The sequence below is a fragment of the Ovis canadensis genome, chromosome 15 (assembly GCF_042477335.2).
Source record: "Ovis canadensis isolate MfBH-ARS-UI-01 breed Bighorn chromosome 15, ARS-UI_OviCan_v2, whole genome shotgun sequence".
Taxonomy (NCBI): domain Eukaryota; kingdom Metazoa; phylum Chordata; class Mammalia; order Artiodactyla; family Bovidae; genus Ovis; species Ovis canadensis.
The window spans coordinates 88,488,341-88,515,439 of record NC_091259.1 but is presented as its reverse complement, the minus strand read 5'-3'; the positions used below and the strand labels follow the sequence as shown (position 1 = coordinate 88,515,439).

General features: G+C 45.6%; 2 protein-coding genes across 16 annotated transcripts in view; one reads left to right on the top strand and one right to left on the bottom strand.

Annotated features, from left to right (window-relative positions):
* Positions 1-13,198, bottom strand: part of CTNND1 (catenin delta 1) — a 44,915-nt gene extending 31,717 nt beyond the window's left edge. For 4 of the 15 annotated variants that reach the window (XM_069553194.1, XM_069553198.1, XM_069553201.1 and 1 more), the window contains exon 1: positions 12,937-13,173. The gene's annotated coding sequence lies outside the window, so the exon portion shown is untranslated. Of the gene's footprint in view, positions 1-12,818; positions 12,862-12,936 lie in introns of those variants that run through there. The other 11 variants (XM_069553193.1, XM_069553196.1, XM_069553197.1 and 8 more) reach the window with 8 other exon arrangements.
* Positions 13,199-20,735: 7,537 nt separating this feature from the next.
* Positions 20,736-26,938, top strand: BTBD18 (BTB domain containing 18). Its single transcript, XM_069554597.1, has 2 exons — positions 20,736-20,859; positions 24,804-26,938. The coding sequence occupies exons 1-2, from the start codon at positions 20,736-20,738 to the stop codon at positions 26,861-26,863; spliced, it is 2,184 nt and encodes a 727-aa protein (XP_069410698.1). The 3' UTR covers positions 26,864-26,938.
* The last annotated feature ends 161 nt before the right edge of the window (positions 26,939-27,099 follow it).

Sequence of the window (27,099 nt, the reverse complement as noted above, 5' to 3'; positions counted from 1 at the left end):
AGACCCACTGGACACACAAAGGCTGCTCTCTTCTCGGTGGAGCCCGGCAGCAGAGCGGCTCTCCAGGGACAAAGAGATTTCACAGGAGAACCACAAAGACATCGCCCCTCTCGGCTCCCCCACTCCCAGCTTTCTCACTTCCTGTCACAGTAGCACCAGACCACAGTCTCCCAGAAACAAACAAATACAAAGTGCCGGATTCTGGGCTGCACGCCAGCCGCATTCCAGGGCACCCTGCCTACCAATCGCCAGCCCGGGCGCCCACTCTGCCCCGTGCAGCCCCTTAGCGTGTTCAGGGAAACAACCCTCCTCCCCGCCCCAAGCTACAGGGGACAGAGCTCGGGCCTCTACGAATCAGCGGAAAGATCCTGTGTGAGGACCTAAGGGCTCAGAGGAGCTGGGGCGATTTTCAAGATTCCTTCTTGGCTAGTTTTTTCACTTGGGGGACTGGGGATTTTAAAGCTGCTGCTGGTGTTGTACTCAGCTCAGCTGTGTGTGATACATCTCACAGAAAGCTCCATCACGGCAACCTGATCACCAATCTGAATTCAGTCAAAAGAATACTCGCCCCTGGGAAAACTACTTCAGAACACATCCTCTGTCCTGCTCTCTATCACCCATTTCTACTGTTTTCAAAGTCTTTCAAACTCTTCGCCACCAGCATAAAGCTGCTTTCTAAAAGGCCCCACAGAGAACAAACAAAAGACAGCAGACTCCACCCTGTGGAGAGGCGGAACAGGCACCCGCAGATGCCGGGAGCGAGGTTCTCTATTTCCCCAGGGAGTGAAGCGAGGCCTCCTAGGGGTTGCACAGTAGCTCTTGCAGCAAGAAAGGTCAGCACTACAAACTCAGCGTTTCCTGCTCACTGCTGCCCCCGGAGCGGGTCAGGGGCTGCAGGTTTGGCACCTCATCAGGAAGGAAAGCCTCCCTGCCTATAAGAGCCCTCAGCTCAAACCAAGAATGGAATAAATGATACATTTTCGTATTGTCTCATACAAGCCCACCGGGTGTTAGCCTTAAACTCCGAAAGCAAAGATGCACAAAGAAGTCAAGCCCTATTGACCAGATTCTTGAAATCCGAAGTAACACCCTTTGCCCCCAGGGCTCAATTCCCCTTGCATAAAGTTTACAGCACAGAGCTCACAAACCAGGGGGACATTCCAGGCAACTAACGAGTAGGTAATACACTATTATTTCTCATCTGTTCCCCTTCCTTCCTCCTTGGCTGCTAGAAGCTCCCTGTGCGGAAACCTGATTTGGATGGTACATGTTGATGCAAAAAGAGCTAAGTCTAAAGCAGCACAATTAGAATGAATTAGTCCATATCTGGCTATGATATAACCAGATACAAGGAGATGGGGCAAGCATAGACACAATAATCAAGTCATTCTAGGACTGGACAGAAAAAAGAATATTTAGCCGTATTCACCCTGTATTTCAGACCAGAGCCTTGCCACTGCAAGCTGTATCACTGAGGCACACACAGTTTATAATCTTACACAGCGCTGAATCAAACTCAGGAATAACTTTAAACATTCGTATTAATTTAAAAGTTAGTATTCTTACCCAATTCTCCTTCATTCATACTCCAAGCCAAATAAATTCGTGGGAGATGGTTATACCAAAAGCAGATAAAACCGCACAGTAGGAGAGTTTAAGATATCTTTTTTTTTTTTAAGATACTTAAAAAAACACACACCCCAGACAGAGAACCGGACACACCAGTATCAATGTTTTTGTTACTCCAAAGGGATACTCAGCAAGTTCTCTGCCTCAAATTGAGCAGGTGAGACAGAAAATGCATGCTGACTCAGAAATACAGTCACCCCACAACGTGAGGGAGGGAAGCAGACCTGTGAAGCCAACTGATCGCAGCTCAGCACGGCTTCACCGAAGGCCCGGCTCCTACTCCTCTCCTCTCTCTGGCTGTTTGCAGACAGAAAACCCACCAAAGAAATAACAAAGAAGTACGGAGAAAGTCAGTGGAAGGGACCGAGACTTAAGCTGAATATTGAATGGCTGGGAAAGTATGACTCTGTTTTGCTATATAACTTCACATATACCCCTTTCTCTCCCAGTCAGCCCAAAGCGGAAAGAATCGGAAGGAGGGGAGGCAGAGGAAAGAATGTGATTGGGAAAAGGTTTTGCTACATTCCAGCTAGCCAACATCCCACATAGCGTTAAAAGTGCCCAACAATCCAACCCCACTACTGAGAGTCACTAGGAGTCTGCTATGCTAACACACACCCAATTCCTCTACCACCCTCCCCCTAAGACCCTGAAAAGAAGCGTAATGGAGATAGCCTGATGAAGGCACCAGCTGTTTCCCCCGCCCTCCCCCCCCCCCCCCCCCCCCCGGGCCCCAGAGACCACAGTTCAAACTCACATCAAACACTTAATACAATTGACTGGCCAGTAGGAAGGAGAAGCCAGAACTGAAATAGCAGGAAGAGTGCCAACTGGCCCCACTCAGAAGGAATGCTTTCTTGGCTCAATTTAAAAATACGAAACTTGTCATCCACTCCCCTCTGCCCATTTATGCTCTCCTTTCCACAACCTACCCCTCAGCATCAAATGGACTTCAGTTTCTTCCCTCCTTGATCTATTTTCAAATGTCAGGGAGTACAGGGGAGGTATAAGGTTTAATGTAAAATAATGTCTTGGAGACCGGAAGGCTTCCTGGACTGCAACAGCAAACCCAGCACAAAGCTATTACATAAGGTCAAGTAGAAAGCAGTCCACACAGCATCCATCTCCGTGTGTTAAGAAGGGAACAAATGCTTCTGCTCTTCCACACTGATATAACTTGACCTCCCAGGCACGATAGCCAGTTAAAGCACTACTGTGACCAGCCCCTCCCCCAGCCATATTCTGAGTGGGCCAGCATTAGCCAAGGAGGAAGGGAAGGAAGCCGGCACTTCCTTTTCAGACAGGAAGTAACATTGGCCCTTCCTGCTGAGTTTTAAACAAATGGTCCAGCTGAGTTTCAATGTTAACATCCTCTCCTGAAGTCGTTCCACAATTTCAAAATGGAGAAGGGGGATGGAGATGTGGTCTCAGCTTCCCTTCCCCCCAAGAGGCAAGTCCTCCATCCCCTACTAAGCGCTGGCAGAATCCCCAAATCCAACAGTGACATCAGCCATTTCAAAACAACACGGGATGCAGAGGCAGAGAGCTTCCAACTCTCCACCGACACCATGAACTAGCCTCCTCCACTTCTCATACTAAGTAACCACCCATCTGAGAATTCATACGGCTCTGTACCTTAACTCAGAAGTTCCGATTTTGTGGTCCTCAAACCTGAGTGATAAGAATCACCTGGGAAGCTGTTTTTAGAACCATCTCCCAAATCTACATCCCCAGTCCTCACACCTTACTATCTAGGTGCCTCAGAATTCATCTTTGTAAAAAGCTCTCAAAGCAGTTCTGAAAGCTGCTGGAACCCCCATCCTGGCCTATCTCTGACAACGCTCTGCCCACCACATTCCTCTCCCAAAAAGGACACTGGTTATAAAATACATTATTTGGACATGCTTTACTGTTCATCAGACAGCTGATTATTCAGTTTGGATTAAAGTTTCTTTGAAAGTATGGAATTAAATATATAAATGGCCAGAATGATACAATACTAAATGCTATATTCCAGGCTCAGAACCTAAAAGGAAGAACTATCTCACTTCTTTGGAATCCTGAGTTGCTACAGTGGAGGATATCCCTATTTATACTGCAGATTGGAAAACCCAATTATTGTTTCAAATGACTCAGTTTAACTTTCCTCCAAGGAACAAAGAGCTATGCCACATTTCCTAAGATTGGTTCCACATTCCATCCCAAAAGAAGCCCGAAGTCCTAAATCTAACATTCAAGACCCTACATAATTTTAGCCCAGTTGACAATATAATAAACTCTGGATTCACGTGTTACCTCTGACAGTTATCCAAGTAAGTCACTTTAACTTCTGGTTTGAATAGCAAATGAATAGTAAGATGTTTTTAGAAGGAGCATAAAGAGAAATATTTCCACAAGGAAGCATGTCACCAGAGACTTAGGAAAGAAGAATGGCATCAAAAGACTTGCTTTCAAGACAACTATAAACATCTGCAAAGCAGCGATTTAAAGCAACTCCAAAATGTGGGGAATCTGATTGCCGAGAGTATTTCCTGCAAGATGATACACAGTTATCTGGCCAAAGGAGAAGGGGATAGGAGGAGGAAAAAAGTTTCCTGATTGAGGGCATCTCCCAAGGATGATATTAGGTGACAGAATGACAACTAGATAGGTATAAATAAAGGGAAGAATAGAGAGTAACCAGGTCAAGCTCTAGGGTTAAACCCCAAACAGAGAGAAACCCAGAGAGAGACAGGGACACTCTTTCACTGGAGGACAGACTAGCAACACAAGAAGTCTTGCAAGGGACAGAAAGAATGGGATTCGAGACTCCTCTGGGAACCGCCACCCTTTTCCTTTCCGTCATGGGATGCCACAGAAGGCCGACCACCACACAGCTGGTGCCCCTTCAGTCCCACCGCAGCCGCCCAGGCCAAGGGGTGCAGCCTGCGTTTCACCACCATTACTGCTTAAACATGTCAATACACGAAAAGGGAAAACAGACAGACAGTTAGTTATCAGGACTGATCACATCCTCTGATGTGCACAAGACAGTAATATGGATACTGTGGCCTATAAAATGGACCCTGAAGCAATTTAATCTCAATGGTTAGGGCTGTGAGGAAGTAGGAACTTTTGGTCCAATGAGCAAAACAAAAAGCAACAGATAAGCGGGGTAGGCATAATATTCGGTCATAAGCCAAATCAGCAAATGTACTAAAAAAAAAACACAAAAACTCAATGTACTCAAACGTACTCAAAAAGAAGGCTGTCACTTCTACTGTTCATAGAAATTCGACTCTGTAGATCAGTTGGTGGAGAAACAGATTTCTCTAGGGAAGAAAAGTTTGATTTCAGTTTCCACACACACACAAGCTTATTCTAAATAGCTGCATTTCTTTTATCATTCTCCAAGACAAGGGTCATCCACCTATGCAAATTCCGCTACTTTGCAATTTCTGTGCTGACTATTCTGCAACGGACAAAGATGGAGGCTGGGCCAGGCGTCGCCTCAGCTCCTTATGAAGCATACACAGAACACTGCTGCCAGCTGTCGTCTGGGGTCTACAGCGAGAAGACTTCTTTGTGCCCTGCGCGCAGGAGTCGTCTTCGGCCCCCCTACATGCAGCGCCCACTCACGGGCTCCCTGCAGGGCTCGCGGCCCCATCTCCCCTGCTGGTAACACCCAGTCTGTCAGGGCCTTCGCACTTTGTACCCTTATCTGCGTGACTTCATCCTGAGCTCTTTTAAGTCTCTTTCAAACACGACTTGAAAGTGGGGCCCCCTAACTGCTCCCTGTTAGAACCACCCCACTCCTGCCCTTGCACTTGTTACGCGCCGCTCTACATATTCGGCTTCATTTTCTCCCTCAATAGTGTTATCATACTCTGACTTACTGCGTATTTACTTGCTCTTTTAATGCCTATCTCCTCCAACTGGAATGTGAGCTCTGTGAGTCCCAGTCGGTGCACAGCAGGCTCTCGGATCTCTTTCAAATGAAGATGTTTCACTTTTTCATCGAACGCAAAAAATTAAAGTTTAGAAAAGTAAATCAACATTATTTCATTTTTCTTTCTACAAATTTTTTTCTAATTGTGACGTTAGGCCCATCAGTGGGGGTCTCAAGTAGTCTTACCTGCAGATTCGGCTGACCTTCAGCAGGGTAGACATTCAGTGGACAATTCTCCCCTGGCTTACAGAGCAGTCAGCAGAGAGCTAAACGGAGAAGAGGCTACAGAGCTTCCCCCATCCCAGCAAAGAAACAGGGAAAAGAAATCAGATTGGCACCAGTTTCTCCTTTAAAACAGATCACTCTGTTTTAAAAGTGTACTGAATATACACCAGCTACTTTATTTCAATGAGATTTACTTCACTTGCAATGAAATGGAAACTGTAGGTGCTTTGATAAAAGTACTGAAAAGTTGACCTAGTTCCTATAACAATGCCTTATATCCTCAACCACCAGAATATATTTTGGTTTTTCAAATATAAGCTCCCTAAAACAAATATCTTTACTCCACAAAGAGACCTCTCAATACACGACCGTATTCAATATTGAACAACATGGGAAACACACACAGGACTGATAAATAGCCCATAAGTGACTTACTTTTACTCTTCTGCTCTACTGAATAAAAAATGAGTAATTAATTAGTAAATGTGGGTGATAGTTGAAAATGGAGAAAAAAAACAAACCCTAATCTGAATTAGAATTCAGTCTTCCTGAATCATAACAATTAATCCTAATCTAGACCTAACTGAAATAACCAAATTCAGTATCCTAATACTCGAACCTTCACCACATGAGTACAATTTATTCTATTTTAAGAATTAGACATTTCTTTCATATTAAGTGTCAGTGAGGCAAAGTGATGCCCTTGAAGACCACCAACCTAAGGGGAAAAAGATAGGGGAGGCAAAAAGGTAAAGGAGACACCAAATAAAAGAGGAACGCGAACGAAAAGGAGAAACCGTAGGAGAATCAGTGGAGGGAAGCGTGGGTCTGGTGCGCGGTGAGTAAGAATCTACCTGCCAACGCGGGGCACGCGGGTCTGTCTGAGCCCTAGTCTGGGAAGAGCCCACAGGCCGAGGGGCGACCAAGCCACAGCCACTGAGCCCAGGGCTCCATGGGCCCAGCAAGAGAAGCCGCAGCATTGAGGAGTCTACACGCGGCACCTAGAGAGTAGCCCCAACTTGCTTTGTTGCAACCAGAGAAAGCCCACACACTGCAACAAAGACCCAGTACAGTCAAAAATAAACAACTGTGGAGAGCTGGGTGGAGAAGTCATGATAGGAAGCTATAGAGAGCCAACAGAAATTAAGTGTAAAGACTTTCCAGAACACTAGTTTCATGGGTTATTTAGTATGACGGAAGGAAAAACTTCGGCTGGAAGAAACCAAAAGCTTCCAGACAAGGCTGCAGTTAACACATATGTATTTCCCACAGGCCACAGCTTAGCTTTTCCACATATAAGAGCAGACAGACCGCTGTCACAGAAGCACACTCCTCACAGGAAGCACTGAAGAACTCAAAATCTCTACGTGTCTCCGTTTTGCAAATGTCCCATAAATAAGGGTTGAAAATAGAAAATGATGTTTCCTGAACATTAAACAGTGAGGCTTATTTCAAGAGAAGACAGTAAAAAAGCCACCTTCATTGCTGCGCAATTGCTTCCTGTACATTCAAAACTAACGTTACCCTACAAAATCCTGGTTGGACAAGTGAGACATCAAGGGGAAGAATCTGGTCCGAAGCATAAAACCCAAACAAAGCTTTTTCAATCCGCTCTCTACCAAAATTAAAGGAAGTTCACCCTTGGATGCTAGAGTTCTGTCTCCTATAGATACAAAAAGATGGGAGAAACTTGCATTGCTGTTTTTCCCCTAAAGCACCCAAATCTCGTAAGAAATCCGCAGTGCACTGCCACAGCTTTGGCTGCCGCCAGCTTCTCCTCCCTCACCCACGCCCCGGTTCACTAAGCGGCATCCACTCCCACAGTACCCGTATTTTGGACAACCTGCCTCCACAGCTTAAACTTGCCCATCACTAAAGGCACTTTTTGTCTATTTTAAAAAGAGAAAGAAAGAAAAGCCTATTCATCCAGGATACCCATTTATTCTGTAATAAAAGCATCTATATCCACCACAGAGTCTCAGGTCGTATAAGACACCTTAAAGGAAACTTAGTCAGACAAATGATGTTTGAATTCATTCAAAGTTATCCATTCTGATAGCAAAAACGAGGTGTTCTCATGAGCCAGACAACAGCCTATGAATTTCACATATATTAAGGCACTTCATCATCACAATAACCCTATGCGATAGTTAATACCATTGTCTTCATTTCACATACAAGGAAATGGAGGCATAGAGCAATTAAACAGTCTTCCCAGGGCTATTTTGCTAGTTACGTGGCAGAAGATTTGAACACAGGCAGTCCAGCTCCAGCATCCTCGATCTTACCATGCAGACCTGCCCTGCTTTTGTATTTGTGGCACATTTAGATTGGAAATTCCCTGTTTGGTCAGCATATTGATCAAAAAATACAGAATAATAAAGCATTTGTGGCAAAATTTTAACGACTGGTGTTACAAAGGCGAATGAAGGATATACAGGAGTTACTGTATTTCTCTTCCAATTTTTCTGAAAGTCTGAAATGTTTTCAAAAGAAGTTTTATCATCCAAAATAGGACATGTTTTGTGACCAAATTACCTGTTGGCCATCAGGGAAGACTTTGAGAAAAGAAAATTCTGGATCTTTACAATGTCCCCGCTACATGCCTAATCTAACTGCCCACATCATTCCAATCAGGTTTAAGGACTCACTGGAGAGGAAAATGGCCTTAAAATAGGAAAAACTGTCCCTGAACCAGAATAATAAATATTAAGTATTGAGAACAGGGTCCACATTTAACAATCAATAACATGCAATTCCAAGTAGAATGGGGGGGTGGATTTTACTTCCAAAAATACATTATACAGTAAAACTAAATACAAATCAATCCATACCCTCATATCCCACTGGATAGTTCTAACTGAACAGTCGTTCTTCCCGCCTTGGCAATCTCCCTGCCAGGCGATATCAATGCCCTCGATTACAAGCCTTGGAGGCAGCTGCGTTTAGGCAGAGCAATCCCTACTTCAGAGTCTCACAGCATTTAACCCCTTTTGCGAGGAAAGAGAACATGAAATCAAATAGTAATAACCTACGGCTCATTCCTTTAGGCAAATTTCTCGTTACTGTTATTCCTAATTTCGCAGAAAATTAATTTGGGTTCTTACACTCATAAACTTATACACTTTGTGAACAAAATCTCCTAGTTTCATGGCGAAAGCAGTGACCAAAAAAAAAAAAAAAAAATACAATGATGTCCAAACATACTTTCTTTGAAGCACTAATGTTCAAACTATCATTTCAAGCTTTTTATGTTTTTATTAACAAGCATAAAAACCATTTACTTCCAACACAGCTGAAAGCAATACTTCCCCGCTGCTGCCCTAATATGTTCTGGGTAACCAGTTCCTCCCCTCTAGAAAATGGTTACATATAAGGTTTCAGTGGCTGAAGTTAACAGCTGCCTATAATTTGAAATGAACTGACTAGGATCCTTACTATCTACACTATTATTTGTACTACTTGCCCAGAAAAGAAACAGGATTAAAGAAAAATTCAAATTTTAAACCTTCAATTCTTTCTAAAAACTGTATTTAAAAATGGAAGGTAGGCAATGTATAAAAAGTTAAAACTACAGACTAAATTTCAAAATTACATTGCAGTTTTATTAATCTTTGTTGAACTTCTTCCCATCTCAACTTCCTTTCGGCCTTCCCCACAAAAGTCTCTCACTGATTCCCATAGAGCCTTATTTAACCAAGATTCACTGCGCACCTCCACCTATCAACAGGGCTTCCCTGGCGGCTCAGAGGTTAAAGCGTCCACCTCCAATGCGGGAGACACAGGTTCGATCCCTGGGTAGGGAAGATCCCCTGGAGAAGGAAATGGCAACCCACTGCACAACCCACTCCAGTGCTCTTGCCTGGAGAATCCCATGGAGGGAGGAGCCTGATGGGCTACGGTCCAGGGAGTCGCAGAGCCAGACACGACTGAGCGACTTCACTCCACTTCCCTCAGTATACCCTGGACACCAAGCCAAGTGCTAAGGGGACAGGGAGATAAGACAGCATCTACACTCAAGCAGGTCAGTATAGGGGAAAAGACAAAAAAAACAGACACACAATTGTAACACAGTGTGAACTACCTGCTACAAACCTCTCCCTGCAAATTGGCAATTCATTCCAAACCCGAGTCAGAAAATTCTCTGGAAGAAATTTCACTGACAATCAAATAAAGTTTGAGGCATTTCCAGTAGGTTTAAGAATTACAGGGCAGTAATGATGTGCACATGGAAAGATCCCTATAATAAAGGTTGAGATAATATCCATTCTAACGTATCTAGCTCCTTACAGCTTTCTGGAAAATTGATTTTTTACGTGCACTGCCACTCTCCCTCGGAGCATGCAGGAACTCTAAGCAAGCACTGACCTTCCTCGGATGAAGCACTCCTGCCTCTTGCAAGGGCTCAGTTTAGTTCCGGCTCTTGTTTCTGTCCTCTCTGGAGAACAGTGTTTTAGCGGTTAAATCCACTAACTTTATATAGTCAGAACAGGGTTTAATCCCTGGTCACTTACAAGCACTGAAATTTTTAGCAAACCTCAGCTTCTCTGAGGCTCAAATTCCTTAAAAAACAAAACATAAACCAGAAAACAGACAGAAAGTTACTGTAGGAAATTAATAGTTCATGCAAAATGGTTAGCACTCACTGAGAAAACAAGGTCGAGGGTGGGAGAGGCAGGGCCGGCTCTCAGTGGCAGGGGCGCCAAGCACCGAAACAGGAGGCGAGGGGTTGTGCCGAGCCAATCATGTTGTTACTCCAACTGAAGAATGATCTATGCTTAATTTATTTGCATCCATCCTCTCACTCATCTCTAGAGATCATCTACCTCATAAACCCAAGGCTGAAATTGCAATTACTCAGAGCTTCTTTTTGAGATTTCCAACAGTCCCCATTTTTATCCTAGCTGAAAGAACACGTTCTAACACCTTTGGCTCTCCAAAAGTGAACCCTAAGAAAGGAATTAAGACTCTAAAAACCCAAAGGAGGCCCCCACCTGGAACACAGACCATACCTTAGTCTTATAACAAAGAAACCAACAGCACAGAGGAGTCAAACAAGGACAGGAAAATCCGCAGAACTCATGCTTACTTGTCATTTTCTACCCCCAAACCAAAGTGAGGAGCAAAACAACAAGTAAAAGATTTGCTTATTCACACTCTTCCTGTATGTCCTGGAAGAACCAGCAGAGGTGAGGTAAAAGACGGGTCTTCCATCTTATCATCCAAAAGGCCAATAGCACACACCAGTCACAACAATGCCGCAGTTCCTGGAGACAGTCCTGGACGCTTTGCAGCGAGGATGCTCACTGCAGCCATACAAAGCCCAGTGTGTAAAGCTGGACCCAAACCACCACCACTCAGTCACCCAGAGCCCATTTTCAAACTGCCTTTGTACTCGCTCAGACTCCCTCATCCCTCCCCCTAAAGGCTGAGTGGGAAACTGACACTCTGGCAGCAACATGACCAATCCTCCAAAGATCACCAAGAAACCCCCCTAGGCTGCAGTCAAGGCTGAAGGGAGCATTCGAAAATTTGGAAACGATGTAAGTACAGCCCACAAAATATACACATTGTCCTTTCTCTTTCTTTTTAACTGCACTTGCTATAATTAGATGATCCAGACATTAAAATCTTACTGTAGCCCTTGCATAAATTAGATTAAAAGAAGGGACAAAGTTCAGTTTCCTCTGAAGCTACAACCTCACAAGAATGAAATCATCTTTCAAGAAATAGTCTTGTCCTGGAAAAGAAATTCAAGGAAGTGTTCTAGTCTGAAAAGAATTAAGGGGTGGGGTGGGGTGGGGGGTTCAGAATCAGAGGATTATTATAGATACATGCCAGTTTAAATCTAATAGCAGCTTACGTATTAAGGACCGTCCTGCCACAATGAGAGCAGTGTCTATTGCAGTTATAATTTTGCAGATGATTCGAATTTTCAAAGGGAGAAGGAAGGGAACATCCAGTTTTCAGCTACCGAGGAGCCGGCTATATGCTCATCTAGTATTTTTGCAGGAATGTATGTCCAAAACAAAAACAAATCTTAAGATTAAACATAAGACATGAAAGCACAGCCATGGGCCTTCAGATCTTAAAAGATTTCCGGTTTCACAGCAAGTTAACCAAATCAAAAATGCACCTCCAAAAAACAACTTTCAGATTGGTTTAAAAATAAGAATTCCCCCTGTTCTTTCCCAAACACACCCTAAACACTAGGGTCTGTATTAAGTGTTTTAGCCTGACCTTTTTTAAATCCCAGCCTCTTTCAGAGAGCACAAAGCTGGAAATGTCTCTTGTGTGCGACTTCACTCAGGTGAGCTAAAGCGAATGGCTAGAGGATCCTTATCCCTTTAAGCACGCAAACCAGACATTATTGTATATGCAGACTGAACATACAACACCTCCACAAATCTTTGCCATCAAAGGTAGTTTTAGAAGGAAGGGGGTGGCAATCCAGTTACCAAGGGTCTATTTGTTTTCTTTTACAAGGCAAAGCAGGGAGGCTAAGTCTAGAAGGCGAAAGAGGCTCCCACCCACCACACCTGAAAAAGTAAAAGAGGGATCCACCCAGGAACAGCAGGGCTGAAACCGATCTGAGCCGTTCAAACTCTCCAGGGGAAAAATATCACTATTTAAGCTGCAAAGCTCCCTGCAACTTTCCACTTTCACAAATTCAATGATAAAAGGGAGAAAAAAAAAGTTTTGAAACATATGAAGAACCATCTGTATGCTTCCGACCCGGACAAATTCCTTTCCCAACCCACACACAAAATGCCAAAAAAAAAACAACTTTTGGTTTGGGCTCTGAAAACAGAAGTTTGTTAGCCCAGCCTAGAAAAAAAACACATACAATCAAAGACCACACCAAAATGTAAATTTATGCAACAGCTCTCACCCCTCTGAATCTATTCATCTGCCTATATTAGACCTAGAAGTTTGTTTCTGGGTCTTGAATATCTCCCTTTGCTTTAAATACGATAAAATACCAAAATTCCCCCAAATAAGTAGAAAGAAAAATTAATAATTGTTTAAAAGTTACCCGTCAGCATAACAGACCCTCTCGTCTTCAAATTCCCTCGGTTACCGTAAGACAAAAATTCAACTTGGCTTATCCTGCTTTACCCGTCTATACACATATTTTTTAAAAAGGCACACACCTCAAATGTGGACTTCTGAAAACCACTTCTTTAAGAGAGAAAACCAAGGCTCCGTCAACGTGCTGAGAAAGACAAATCCAGCAAGGTAGTTGCTTTTTCGCCACCTCTTCCTCCTTTCAGGATCTTTCCTGCTCTTCTTTCTCTCTCTCCCCCTTTTTTTTCTCTCAGATCCAACACCTAAAATGGAAGTTGCACCCAGCCAAAGGCTAGGGAGCCTGGGTGGTGACAAACTGATCTGGCAGCCCTACCCCCTCGCTTTCCTAAGTGATGTCAGCCCCTGAGAACTTCCAATAGGAGCTAGGCATAAATCAGGGAGCTGATTTTATCCAATAGGAAACTTTATTATAGGAAACAGGGGAAAAAAGCAAGAGGAGGAGAAAAAGAGACAGGGGGAAGTTTTATATATATTTATATTTAAAGTGGAGACTATATAATCTCTAAGGGATTACTGCAGAGCTGGGAGGGGTCGGGGAAGGGGGCTGAAGGAACAAGGGCTTTCTAGAACGGCATGCCTAAGAACCACGGTTCTCTTTGATGGTGGAGTTCTTGCTCCCTCCTTCCTTTCCGGGTAGGGAAGAAAAAAAGCTGATTTTATTTGCCTGCTGTTATTTGGTTTGTTGCTTTCTACCCCAAACCATTTTCCCACAGGAAGATAAGGGAAGGAGCAAGCAACACTAGAAAGAGGGCTACAGTGTGTTGACTGGGATGGTAGGGGATATCTGAGGTAAATCCTCAATTTTATCTTCGTTTAAATGCATTTGAGTTAATTAGAAAAACAAATACTTCGACTTAACATTTTTAGCATCTATACTTTCAACTGGGCTTCCCCTGTGGCTCAGCTGGTAAGGAATCCGGGAGACCTGGGTTTGATCCCTGGGTTGGGAAGATCCCCTGAAGAAGGGAACGGCTACCTACTCCAGTATTCTGGCCTGGAGAATTCCATGGACTGTATCCATGGGGTCTCAAAGAGCTGGACACAGCTGAGCTACTTTCACACACATACATAATTTCAACTAGAAGGAAGCTGAATCCACTAGGCTGTTGAAGAAAATCAGTCTTCTCATTTGCCCCAAATCAAAATAACGTGGGCTTGAGGGGCATCGTAAATGATATCCTATAAACAAGTGATATATTTGGAGACAACAGCACATGTAAGGAAAAGAAACTCTCACATCAAGAAAGTTCAATTCATTTGTGAAGTTCGGGCTTAAGAAGGTCTAGTTCGTGCATTCTCTTTATGCTTGACCTAAATAAAGGATTATAACAGGCATTCTTTTTCTCTTAAGAGTTATCTTTAATATGTTCTTAGACTATTAGGCCATGAAGGGCAGAGATTGAAAAAAATTTTTTATGCTTACAGAGACTATTTCATTAACTATATGAAAATGATAATGATAAACTGAAAATTTCCTCTTTCTTTCTTACTGAAAAATCTAAAAATCTGAAGACTGCTACCAAATGAATCTTCATAAAGGTTTCATAATTTAAAATAGTGGTTAAGAGCATAGGTTCTGCAGTAAGGCTGACTGGCTGCACCCGTTTCTGCTAAGTATACCTAAGCAAGTAAATGGGCATACTGCGTGGCCCTCCAGGGGGCGCAGTGGTGAAGAATCTGCCTGCCACTGCAAGAGACTCAGGAGAATGGGTTCGATCCCTGGGCTGAGGAAAATCCCCTGGAGAAGGAAATGGCAGCCCACTCCAGTATTCTTGCCTGGAGAATCCCATGGACAGAGGAGCCTGGGGCGGGCTACAGTCCACGGGATCGCAAAGAATCGGACACGACTGAGCGAGCAGCACACACATGCTACACACTGCAACCCTGGAAAAGTTATAGAATTTCTCTGTGACTCAGTCTCTTAACTATAAGTGGAGATAATAACTATATCTCTCTCATAGGACTGTTAAAAGAATTAAAATACACATAAAGTTCTTAAAGGAATACATGGCATACAGTGTAAACTCAGTAAGTTATGATTATCAATATCTACCCTGGCAAAAAATTTTCAATAGCTCACCATTGCCCCAAAATAGCAACCAATGAGGACCCATTCATCATGTAAGGGACTTTGCACTCATTATCCCTAACTTCTAAAATACCACCATGGAGATAGTATTACCACCATTTTACAGATGAGAAAATCAAGGCTCAGCAAGGTTAAGAAACTCGCCTGAGCTCATCCAGCTAAGGAGTAAACCCTTATCAGTCTAACTCCAAACCTATGCTATTTCCATTACCTTACACTGTGGTCAGGATAAAGGCCAAGCTCCTCATCTGTTTTCAAGATCCATATTTATTCATCCAATACATTAAAGTAACATTTACTAACCATAATCTGACCCTCCTTATCTATCTAAACTGGAATCCCACTCCTCAGCATGAAAGTGCCCTTCTAATCAGGTTTGTCTGATCATTATCCACCCCCTCATATTTGGTCTACAGTCTCATAGACCCTCTCATTTGGTCTAATGTGGCCAAAAAGAACTTCTCTCCGAAGTGCTGGAAGACCAGACAGACATCACAGCACCTATCTGATGGGCTTTAAACAAACTAGAATGGGAAATGAATACATTTGACAAAGAAACAAACAGCCTTTAACTCTCATCGCCTAAGAATCTTTTCCAATTACCTTATCACATCTTTCACCTCTGCTGCTGCTGCTGCTGCTAAGTCACTTCGGTCCTGTCTGACTCTGTGCGACCCCATAGACGGCAGCCCACCCGGCTCCCCCGTCCCTGGGATTCTCCAGGCAAGAACACTAGAGTGGGTTGCCATTTCCTTCTCCAAAGCATGAAAGGGAAAAGTGAAAGTGAAGCTGCTCAGTCGTGCCAACTCTTCTCGACCCCATGGACTGCAGCCTCCCAGGCTCCTCCGTCCATGGGATTTTCCAGGCAACAGTACTGGAGTGGGGTGCCATTGCCTTCTCCCTCTTTTACCTCTACTTTCCATCTGTTCCTAGTCCTGTACAGCAAGTTTAAAAGCCAAAGATGATTGTCAAAGGAAAACACCAGAAATCAACCAGTTTGTTGATTCACTGGTTCCTAGATGAGAGCTATTATCTAGAATAAGCTATGATTTTCTAGAGATGGATTAGTCTCGTTTCCTTCAAACCATCACTAACAGATTGCAAATATTTTGACTTCCTTCCTTCCTTCATGCGTATGTGTCTGTGTGTTTTCCTGTCTCCCCCACCAGAAGATAAGCTCCATGAAGGCATAAAAATTACCTTTCTAGTGTATCCCCAGAGCTCAGCCTTGTATATCATATTTAGCAACACACGAATAATGAAGTCTGCTGTCTTACTAGTTAAATAATCCTGGACAAGTCATTTAACATTAATGAATTTGTAGATAACATTCAAAATAAAATTATATACAAAATTTTTGTTTGATAGAAAATAGCAAAATTCTGCAAAGCAATTATCCTTCAATAAAAAATAAATTTTAAAAAATCATATACAAATTTAAACAGTTAACTCAGCGATGAAAAGTTGTTAAATTTATCTGAAACAGCCATCTTCAAATAAAGAATCATAAGGATTAACACTCACTGAGAGAAAAACTGTTTATACTCAGTGAATAGAAAAGAAAATAAAGAGACTTGTTCCTTTTGGGTTATTCTGGACACCTACTGTTCATGCACTCTTCTAGAGGTCAAGAATAAGGAGACAGACAAGTACCCTGCTCTCAATAAGTCTGCATTCTACCTGGGTCAGGGGAAATTGCAGGTTAGCAAATAAGATGCCAGCTGGAACACTATGCAGAGATGAGACAGACTGATGAGAAGGACCTGTGGCTTGCTCTAGATTGGATGTCAGGGACAAACTCTCTGGACAAGTGACATTTAAGGAGAAATCTGAATGGTAAGAAGCAGCCAACCTTGAGAAAATATGAACAATGGTCACTACTAATGCCAAAGCCCTAAAGTGTGGGCCTGAAATATACTGGATCCAGCAGAACATGTTGGAAATGAGGGAGGTGTAGGTGGGAATCAGTATAAAGGCATCTATAGGTTAGAGAAAGGAGTTTTGATTTTATTCTAGGTGAAAGAAAGCCTGTGGAAATTTCAAACTGCCGAATGACATAATCCAATCAACAATTGAAAAGGTCTGGCTGCTTATGTGACAAATGGATTAAACTAGAGGGAAGAGTGAAAGCAAGGAAATTAGTTTGAAAGTCAAGTTGCAGTGATATGGAGCTGACTACAGTCGTAGCAGTAAAAATGGAGAGAAATCAATGGATGTGTTCAGAGAAAAAGGGTTGTTTTTCTTGGAGGCTTTTTTTCCCCCTTCCTTTTTTCTTTCTGTTTTTCATTTGGTGTTACCGCATGGAAGACTACATTCAGCACTCATTTTTACAACTCTGAGCTTAACTTCTCCACCCACAACCATCATCACATACACACAAAGAAAAGATATCATAAACTGAACTATGAAATAAAACTGTACTTTAAAAAGAAATGTTAAAATTATTATATAGGGCAGAGCATTGTGCTGTGATGACTTTACTTCTAAAACAGCCTAAAACTATAAATGCAAAGAAGAAGAAATTTTTAAAAATCCAACTCCAAAAACCACACTGGCTACCCATACAAAGGAAAACAAAACATTTTTTACTTCTTTCTCTGCTCTGATGGCAACACATTACCATCCTAAGTTTGCCATTTTTGAAGCCTTGGGTAGGATGGCCATTTTTCATTCCCTTTATAACACTGACTAACACAAGATTTAACTAAACTGTTGTTGCATTTAAAACAAACGAACAAACAAACAAAAGAAGTGAGTCCTCTCTACCTCTTGAAAATTAGTCTAGTCCTGATAACAATATATTTCTGAGAGGATGCAATATTTCTATTTTCTTGACAAATGCCATAGAATCACCTACGGTGGCACCGCACCTGCCGAGTCAAGCCTCCATTTCCACAGTAACAGATGCTGCAAACAAGTATTGTTCCGTCCTTTTCCCTTGCTTGCTTCCGTGTGTGTGTATGCGTGCGTGTGTGACGCGCTGGCAGCATCTAAAAATCTGTCCTCCTTCTGCTAAGTTTTATGTCCTTTGACGAACTGCTACCTCTTCAAAGTCTGACAGCAACCCCAAATGTCGTTCTGTTCCTTGTTTCTTCCGTCATCTCAAGGGCAGGGAGCTCAAACTAGAGAAAATATTACCTGACTTTGCAATCCACGCCCCGCCCCGTATTTCAATCAACCACCTCAGATCCTTTTCAAAAGATGTAAAATAGCAATGAAGATACACTTGAGCGCCCAGTACTATTCACCCTTCTCCGCTTTGTCCCTGGACAGGTTCCCCGTCTCTCAGGTACCGTCCTTCCTGCCTCCGGCCGCGTGACCGCACCACACTTTGTCCCCAGTGGCGTTGGATTTGGCAGGCTCCGTCCAGCGCAGGACGACACTGGACAGCTGCCTGAAGCCAGGACCCAGGTCCTAACACGCAGCGGGCAGAGAACTGCTGTGCGGTTCCGACGCGGCTTGGCGTGCTCTCAGAATGTGTGATCTCAAGATCATTTAATTTTTGATCTCATCCCTGAAAACAGCGTGTTTCCGACCAGGAAGTGCGCTAAAGACCTCAACACTCGAGATCCCTCCGGATGGAGAGTTCTGCCCCCCGCCTCGGGTTATCAGGTCTCCCAGATGTGGGCCTGGGCTGGAGTCTATGACAAACCTGAAATCAGGAGTTAGCCCAGGAATCTTGTTCCAGAACATTCCGGCCTCAGGAGCCACCTAGTGTGAGACATGTGGGACCTGGTGCGACCGGCGCCACCCGTAAGCCTTCGCCTCCATCACGCCTGGGGCGCTCTTAGCAGCACCGAGGCCACTAGCAGCCTCCTCCACGGGAGGCCAGAGATGTCCTCCCACCTCCTTGGAGCCTCTTTTCCATTTGTTTTCGTCGGGCGCCAAGGACGAGGCCTGCTCCTACAGAATCCCTCCCCGGCGGGCCCTCCCCCCTGTCTCTCCTCGTGGGACCCCTCTTGCCCCCAGCCCCCAAGTCCCTCGAGACTTAGCTTCCCGCCCAAAGCGCCCCTCGCCCTGCGATTGGCTGTCTGAGGGGCCTTGGCCAATGCGGGATGACGTATTCGCCCGGCGTCAACCTGCGAGGCTGGGGGAGGAGGAAGCACGTCGGGTCCGCGACGTGCGTGCGTGTGGTGCGCGAGGACGGTGGCGCGAGGTGTGTGGTGCTGGCTGCGTGGCCTCAGGCTTTCGCTGTCACCCCCCATCCTGGTGCACGCGTGTGCCGGGGCCCGCGGCAGGACGAGGGCACTCGGGGGGCGGCTGCAAAGCCCTTGCGACCGGAGGCGACAGTGAGGGCGAGCCTTGGATTCGGGCCTCAGGGACCCCCACGCTCCATTCCCAGAAACCTTCGCGCCAAGAGGTCTCTCTTCAAAGGAGTTGGGCCCCGGGCGCCCGGAGCTTGTGGAGCGCCCCGTTTTGCAGGGCCTTCCCTGAAGCCCTGCGTTCCCCGCTCCGCCAACCCCGATTCCTTTGGTGTTAGACAGGGAAGGAGACCTCGGGACGTTGTGCAGCTTTGCTAAGCCTCCCCGCGCCAGGCTGGAGTGTGGGAGGAAGCAAGGCAGGCTGGATCGAGGACCCAAGCACCGAGAGCATCTCCTCCCGCGGAGCTATTTCAGGTTGGGTCTGGGGGCGAGGCCCAGTGCTGGTGGGTCGGGAAGTCTCCCCCAGGGCCTCGTTTGGGCCCTTGCAACCGCTCTCTGGCTGGGATGGAATGGAACCTACGGTTTCTTAATTTACCTTTTCCACTCTTTTCTTTACCGGTAGTTTGACGTGAACCTGCATGCCAGGAAAGGAACGCCACCTGTGCAGCGTGTGGGGATCTCGGTGCAGAAAACTGGAAACGTGGTAAGCCGGAAGTCCGAATACCCAGCTTGTGTTGGGAAGGGGTAGAATCTATCATAATCATCTTTGCTTCACTGTTAGCCAGATAGTTAACCGGATTGACAAACCTAAAGACTAAATTCTGTGCCAATTTCCAGGCGGAAACAGGCTTCCTTTGGACAAGAACATCTGAACCAAGGGTGGCAGTCTTCTTATTTCGGTTGGAGACCTTCTCACCAAGCCCAGCAGCTTCTCTTCTTTGCTGTGCACCCTCTGCTGGTTAGTGTGATAGAGTGAGCTTGGAGAAAATAAGGCGTGTATGACTTCTTAGAGATCATTTAATACTCAAGAAGTGTTTTGTTAAAATGTGTTAAATGTGGGACGTACACCCATGAAACTCAGAAATGTGATGCTCAGGAAGAATATGAGTAGTCAGCACCATAGGAGTTGAGTCCCTGCTAATATGAACGACGAAGGTTTAAGGATAACAAAAATTCCATTTTTGTAGTGCTAGTTCTGTGCCAGGCACTCACAGTGCTAAGCAGCTTGGTAGAAATTGACTCATTAAATCTCCTAAACAGCCTTATGAGGTTAGTACAGGACTGTTATACTTCCCATTTCCTAGCTAGATCAGAAAAGTAAGAGTCAGATAAGTTAGATCATTTGCCTGAAATTATATAGCTCAGCTAATAAATAACAGAGCTGAGATTCAAATCTAAGACTATCAATGAGCTCCCACCTGTAACCACTAGGATATTCTTAAAATACACTTGGGGGCGCAATCCCTGGATTTATGGTTCCTCAATTCATGCTTTTGTCTCTTACTTTCAAAATTCCCCTGTCATTTTAAACATAAAAAGAAAAAAATTAGGTATAACCATGCCTCTGAAAGGTGTTATCTCACCCACAGGAATCTGATCCATGAAAACCCAGAAAGGTTGTTAAGAGACCAACATGTGCTCTCCTGCCAGTCCCAAAATCCTGTACAGGAATCCCCGGTTCCTCCGGTTAGCTTTTCTGCAGCTTTATCACCAGCAACAGAGTGGTGTGTTCTGTGATGTCCTTCTGCAGGCAGAAGGTAAGAGACTAGTAGGGACTCAATTGAAAACTCACCATAGACTAAGAGAAAATGATTTTAGGGCCAGGCAGTGAAGGACAAAACCAGGAAAGTGTGTAATGATTGCCTTTGAGTCCTATTTGGTAAAGAGCTTTTTCTAGGACGGGTACATTTCTCAAAAGTGAAAGTGAGATTATACTCCTCTTTAAAAAAATGAACTAATTATAAAGCTCCGTAAGTGTAGAAATTCTATAAAATGTGGATAATATGGTAGTGGGCTGTGAAGGTTGAGTTTAACATACGTAAGACACTTAGAAAGGTACTTTTAATGTTGTACTAAGCAGAATGTAAGTATTAGATGGTCCTATTACGTACTTTTCTGCTTCCTTTTTCATTTATTATTTTGGGCTGCGCTGGGTCTTTATTGAGGCGCCGGCTTTTCTCCAGCTGCGCTGAGTGGGGACTGTTCATCGCAGTGCGCAGGCTGCTCGTTGCAGTGGCTTCTCTTGTTGCGGCGCATGGGCTCTAGAGTGCACGGGCTTCAGTGGATGGGTCCCTGGGCTCTAGAGCACAGGCTTAATAGTATGGCTTACTTGCTTCTCGGCATGTGGGATCCTCCCAGACCAGGGACTGAACCTGTGTCTCCTGCATTGGTTAGCAAATTCTTTACCACTGAGCCACCAGGGAAGCCCCGTTTTCCTATCGTCTTGCCAAGCAAGTAACTTCGTCTCTTGGCAGTTCACTTTCTTCATTACCAACATTGTGTAACACTCTCCAGTTTACCAAGTACATATAGTATAATTTAGTTTCTCATCTTGATTTTTACTACAGCCTTGTGAGATAAAGAATATTGTTGTATGGTTCCAGTTCTACAGATGTGCGAATTGAGACAGTGATTTAAGTGACTTGTCTGTTGGTTCTCTTAGTAAGAGTGGCGTTTCATTCCTTTATTCAAAGTAAACCAAAAAGTATACTGTACTAGCATGGGCACATAGTATATATGAAGATAAAGCCCGTCCTTGCAAGGAAACCATATAAGGGGAAGATATTCCAGTAACCAGTGCATTCAGATAACTGGGCTGTGTAATAAATAACATTGGGGTAGATACAGGCTGATACAGGCTGATAGAGGAGCGCAAAAGAGGCACCTACTTCACAGACCTGAGGAGGTTGGGAGATGGGGGTTAGGGAGATTTTCTTAGAGGAAATAACCTCTTAGATGAGTTGTGAAGGACAAATAGACGTAGGAAGAAGTGGGGAAGGATTTTCCCAGGCAGAGAAAACAGCGTGTACTGAGATTTAGAGGTATGGACCAGAGGTTTGCAAGTGGTTCATTATGGCTAGAGCACAGACTATAAGAAGCGTATTGATCAGAGCTGTTGCTGGAGAAGTTAGCAGGTCTGAAGTGTTATACCAAGGAAGTTGGTCTTGTCCTCAGAACACTGGAATTATACTTGTAGGTTTTAAAGATGAAGGTCATAACTGGTTTAGAAATAGCACTCAGGCTGCAATGAGGGGAATTATTAGATTGTTATTGAGTCCAGATAGGGACTGTTTTGGGATCCAGGAGAAAGGGAACTGTGGCCTGAACTAAGGCCTTGAGAATAGAAAGAAATATATGGTTTATGAGCTATTTAAAGAGAAGTATTAAAGAGGTATATGGATGTGAAAGTTGGACCATAAAGAAGGCAGAGTACCGAAGAATTGATGCTTTCAAATTGTGGTGCTGGAGAAGACTCTTGAGAGTCCCTTGGACATCAGGGAGACCAAACCAGTGAGCGCTAAAGGAGATCAACCCTGAATTCATTGGAAGAACTGATGCTGAAGCTGAAACTCCGATACTTTGGCCACCTGATGCGAAGAGCTGACTCATTGAAAAAGACCCTGATGCTGGGAAAGATTGAGGGCAGGAGGAGAAGGGGACCACAGAGGATGAGATGGCTGGATAGCATCACTGACTCAATGGACATGAGTTTGAGCAAGCTCCAGGAGGTAGTGAAGGACAGGGAAGCCTGGTGTGCTGCAATCTGTGGGATCGAAGAGAGTCAGACACAAATTAGCGGCTGAACAACAGCAACACAAAGAATTTACAAAACTTGCTGCAGTTAAGAACGTAGACTAAGGTAGCCTTGGGTTCAAATCTTGTCCCTGCTCCTTCAGTCACTCAGTCATATCTGACTCTGTGACCCCATGAACCGCAGCATGCCAGGCCTCCCTGTCTGTTACCAACTCCCGGAGTCCACCCAAACTCATGTCCATTGAGTCGGTGATGCCATCCAACCATCTCATCCTCTATCGTCCCCTTCTCCTCCTGCCCTCAATTTTCCCCAGTATCAGGGTCTCTTCAAATGAGTCAGCTCTTCACATCAGGTGTTCAAAGTATTGGAGTCTCAGCTTCAGTGTCAGTCCTTCCAATGAACACTCAGGACTGATCTCCTTTAAGATGGACTGGTTGGATCTCCTTGCAGTCCAAGGGACTCTCAAGAGTCTTCTCCAACACCACCAAAACACCACCAAAACCATCAATTCTTTTGACTCAGCTTTCTTTGCAGTCCAACTCTCACATCTATACATGACTACTGGGAAAACCATAGCCTTGACTAGATGGACCTTTGTTGATAAAATAGTGTCTCTGCTTTGTAATATGCTGTCTAGTTTGGTCATAACTTTGCTTCCAAGGAGTAAGCATCTAACTGTAATTTTGCACGTTACTACACTATGCCACAGTTTACTCATCTGTAATAACAACTATCTCACAAGGTTGCAGTGAAGATTAAAACTAATTCTGGTAAGAGCCTTAGGTGCCTCGCGCATAATAAGGACTCAAGAGTTATTAGTGTGTTTTTTAAAAGAAAACTTAATATTTGATTGGATGCAGTGGGTAAGAGAAAAGGAAGAATCAAATATGACTTCTAGTGTTCAGGCCTGGGCCATTGGGTGAATGTGTTATCTTATTTTGAAGTAAAAATCAGGAAGTTTTGAAGTGTGGGGAATGGTGAGTTTACTTTCTAGAAAGGTTGCATTGGAGGGACTTGTGGGACATCCATGTTGTTTTGCAGACTGTGGCATGCTTAGTATTTCAGAAGAGCTATCTGGGCAGGGTTGGATCTGAGAATCATCAGCAAGCTTTTGCTAATGGAAGCCATGGGAGAGGGAAAAATTTCTCCGGAAGTGCCCATAAAATGAGAAGGTGGCTCAGGACAATGGATACCAGGCAGTGGAGAGATTTCAGGAGAATGAGCCCTGACTGAAAAGTGAAAAGTCGCTCAGTCGTGTCTGACTCTCTGCAACCCCATGGACTGTAGCCCAACAGGCTCCTCTGTTCATGGAATTCTCCAAGCAAGAATCCTGGAGTGGGTAGCCATGCCCTCCTCCAGGGGATGTTCCGTACCCAGGGATCTGGGTCTCCTGCGTTGCAGGCAGATTTCTTACTGGTCTGAGCCACCAGGGAAGCAAGCTTCCCTGATTATCCTGATTATCCATAGCCAAAGCTCATGATCTTTTGATTAGATCACAAGCAGCTTCTGTACAAATTTTTAAACTCTTGGGTGAGTCAAAAACATTAATTCAGCAAGTGTTTGATCCCCTACTTTGTGTCAAGTACTGGGTATTCTTCAGTGAGTCAGACAGACAGTCCCTGTCCTTGGAACTTAGAAGTTGAGTGAAGGAGATGGACAATTCCAATGCAGATAGCTGGATGCTGTGATAGCTACAGCGCAGCTAACCCAGACGGGATGGCAGAGGAGGGGTGCGGAAGGCTTTCTGAAAGTCTAAAATAAGCCTGTAAGGATAAAAACTGAGTTAGCTGGGTAATGGCAGAATGTTCCAGATAGGCAGAAGAAACAGATTTCTCCTACTTGAACCTCCATGAGGGAAACAGAAGGGACGGTACATTCAGGTACAGTGTCTGTTTAACCCACGAGCCTGCCAGTCGGCCTGAGATAAATACTTGGGTTTCCCTCCAGGTGAGGCAGTCCCAGCCCATTGCTGCATCCTGTCAGCCTGCAGCCCCTTCTTCACAGAGCGCCTGGAGCGGGAGAAGCCAGCCCAGGGTCGGAAGGTGGTGCTTGAGCTGGGGGGCCTGAAGATCAGGACCCTGCGGAAGCTGGTGGACTTCCTCTACACCTCCGAGATGGAATTATCTGGGGAAGAAGCCCAGGATGTGCTTTCCGCAGCCCGCCAGCTCCGTGTGTCTGAGCTCGAATCCCTCCAGCTAGAGGGTGGGAAGCTGGTGAAGGCCCCTCAGGGTCGAAGGCTGAACAGGGAGTGCCTGCAACCTCCCAGCCCTGCACCAATCTCTGCCAGGGTGGTGGCTTCCAGCCGCCGACCTCGAGCCTCCCTGCCTGTCACCCAGGCGCCCTGTCCTCTCGGGGCAGCGAGACTGAAGTCCTCGGGGAAGGAGGAGGGGCCCCTGGAGAAGAACCACCGACAGAACCCAGAGAACTCATCTGGCACTCTCCTACTCAAGAGGAAGGCCAGGGCCTGCCCAGCTCCACAAGAAACAGTTGCTTCACCATCGAGCCATGGTCAGGGACCTAAAGAGAACAGGAGTGACCGCACCCTCGGTCCTGTCGCACTCTCCCCACCCAGCTTGTACCCCTCCGTCGACGAGCGACTCCTACCCAGGAAGATCAAGCTGAGCCGCTCAAAGCCATCTCCCGATGTCTGTACATCCAAGCCTGCCAGCCTCCTCAGTGGAGCCAGCTCAGTGCCCACAGCCCCTGGCCGGCGTCTGTGGCGGCAGAAGAGTACAAATAAAGAAGCACCCGAGGACAAGCAGAAAACAGGGCGAGCCAGTCCCCTCGGGAGCAGCCCAAGCGCATCGGGTCTTGGGAAGACAGGTGGGAACAAGAAGAGGAGCCCCGAAGCCAGGGCCCCGCACCCGGACTCTGCAGAGGAGGGGCAGGTTGGGAGAGTGAAGCTTCGCAAGATTGTCAACGGGACCTGCTGGGAGGTGGTTCAGGAGCCTCCCCTCAGAATCTCTCAAGATAGCCCTCAAATCCCAGAACTCAAAGACTCAGGAGAGCTTCTGGGGACACAGCCATCCCCAGGTAAGGAGCTGGACCTGTCGTCCGCGAGAACAAGCCTGTGTGAGGACTCACCCGTGTGCCCCAGGCTACAAGACATTTTGCTCTCTGCGGGCCGCTCCCCAGACCACCCAGTGGAGAAGTCCGAGTTTGGGTCCAGCCCAGAGCTGGTAGGGAAGGAACCTGGACTGGACATGGACTGCAGAGAGTCCTACACGTTCAACCCAGCCCTGCTCGGGCAGCCCTGCGAAGCTGAGGAGTACCGCATCACCAGTGCTGCCGCCACCAGTGAGCTGGAGGAGATCCTGGATTTCATGCTCTGCGGCTCCGACATCGAGCCGCCCATGGAGTCTCTGGAGAGTCCCCGGGCTGAGGGCTGCAGGACCCCGAGTTACCACCTGACAGAAACAGGCAAGACCTGGATTGAAGGGGAAGAATGGTGTTTGCCGGACGTGGAGCTCTGGCCCAGGGAGCTCACGGGACTGGAAAAGGAACCTCTTTGTGAGAACAAAGGGCCAGCTGAGCCCTTCAGCCCCCTAGACCTGCCCTCTGAGAACAAAGAGCCAGCTGAGCCCTTCAGCCCCCTTGTCATGCCCTCCGAGGTAAGTGAGGGGGAGGTGTTTTCAGTGGGAGGCTCTTGGACTCCAGACCTGGAAATTAGCAGCTCCCAGCCACTGGAAGGTCAGAGAGACAAACTTCTCCACATGGACTCCCTTGACCCTCCCCAAAGGTCCTATGGAGACCTCTCGCCTCCCTGTTCAAACTGGGTGGACGCTGGCCTGGAAGTGTCCCTATCAATGGATGAGGTATTATACCCAGCTCCAGAGGCAGGCAAGGAGGGATCTGGCAGCTCTGAGTGGGCGGGTCCACTTCCTGCCAGCCCTGAAGAGGAGATTGATGTAGGCTCACTGTCAGAGGGGATTCTACCAACGAATATTCTCTGCGTGTGGCCTGACCCTTCCTCAGAGTCAGAAACGGAGGTAGACATACTAACGTAGTAGCAGAGCGGGGAGGGCAGGCCGCAGGGACTGAGAGGGTGGGACATGCTGGCTAAGAGGTCACCGACAGGCCCGCACACGTCCCTGTCCTCTTAGCACCAGAGGCAGGCATACCTGTAGCTCTCCTTCCCTCTGCAGGCTTTTGGAGCCGGGCAGAAGTCATTCGATAGGTAGAAAATTATGAACTTGAATCCCCTTCTTTTATAATCTTGTCTTCCAGTTAGTGACAAGTGAAA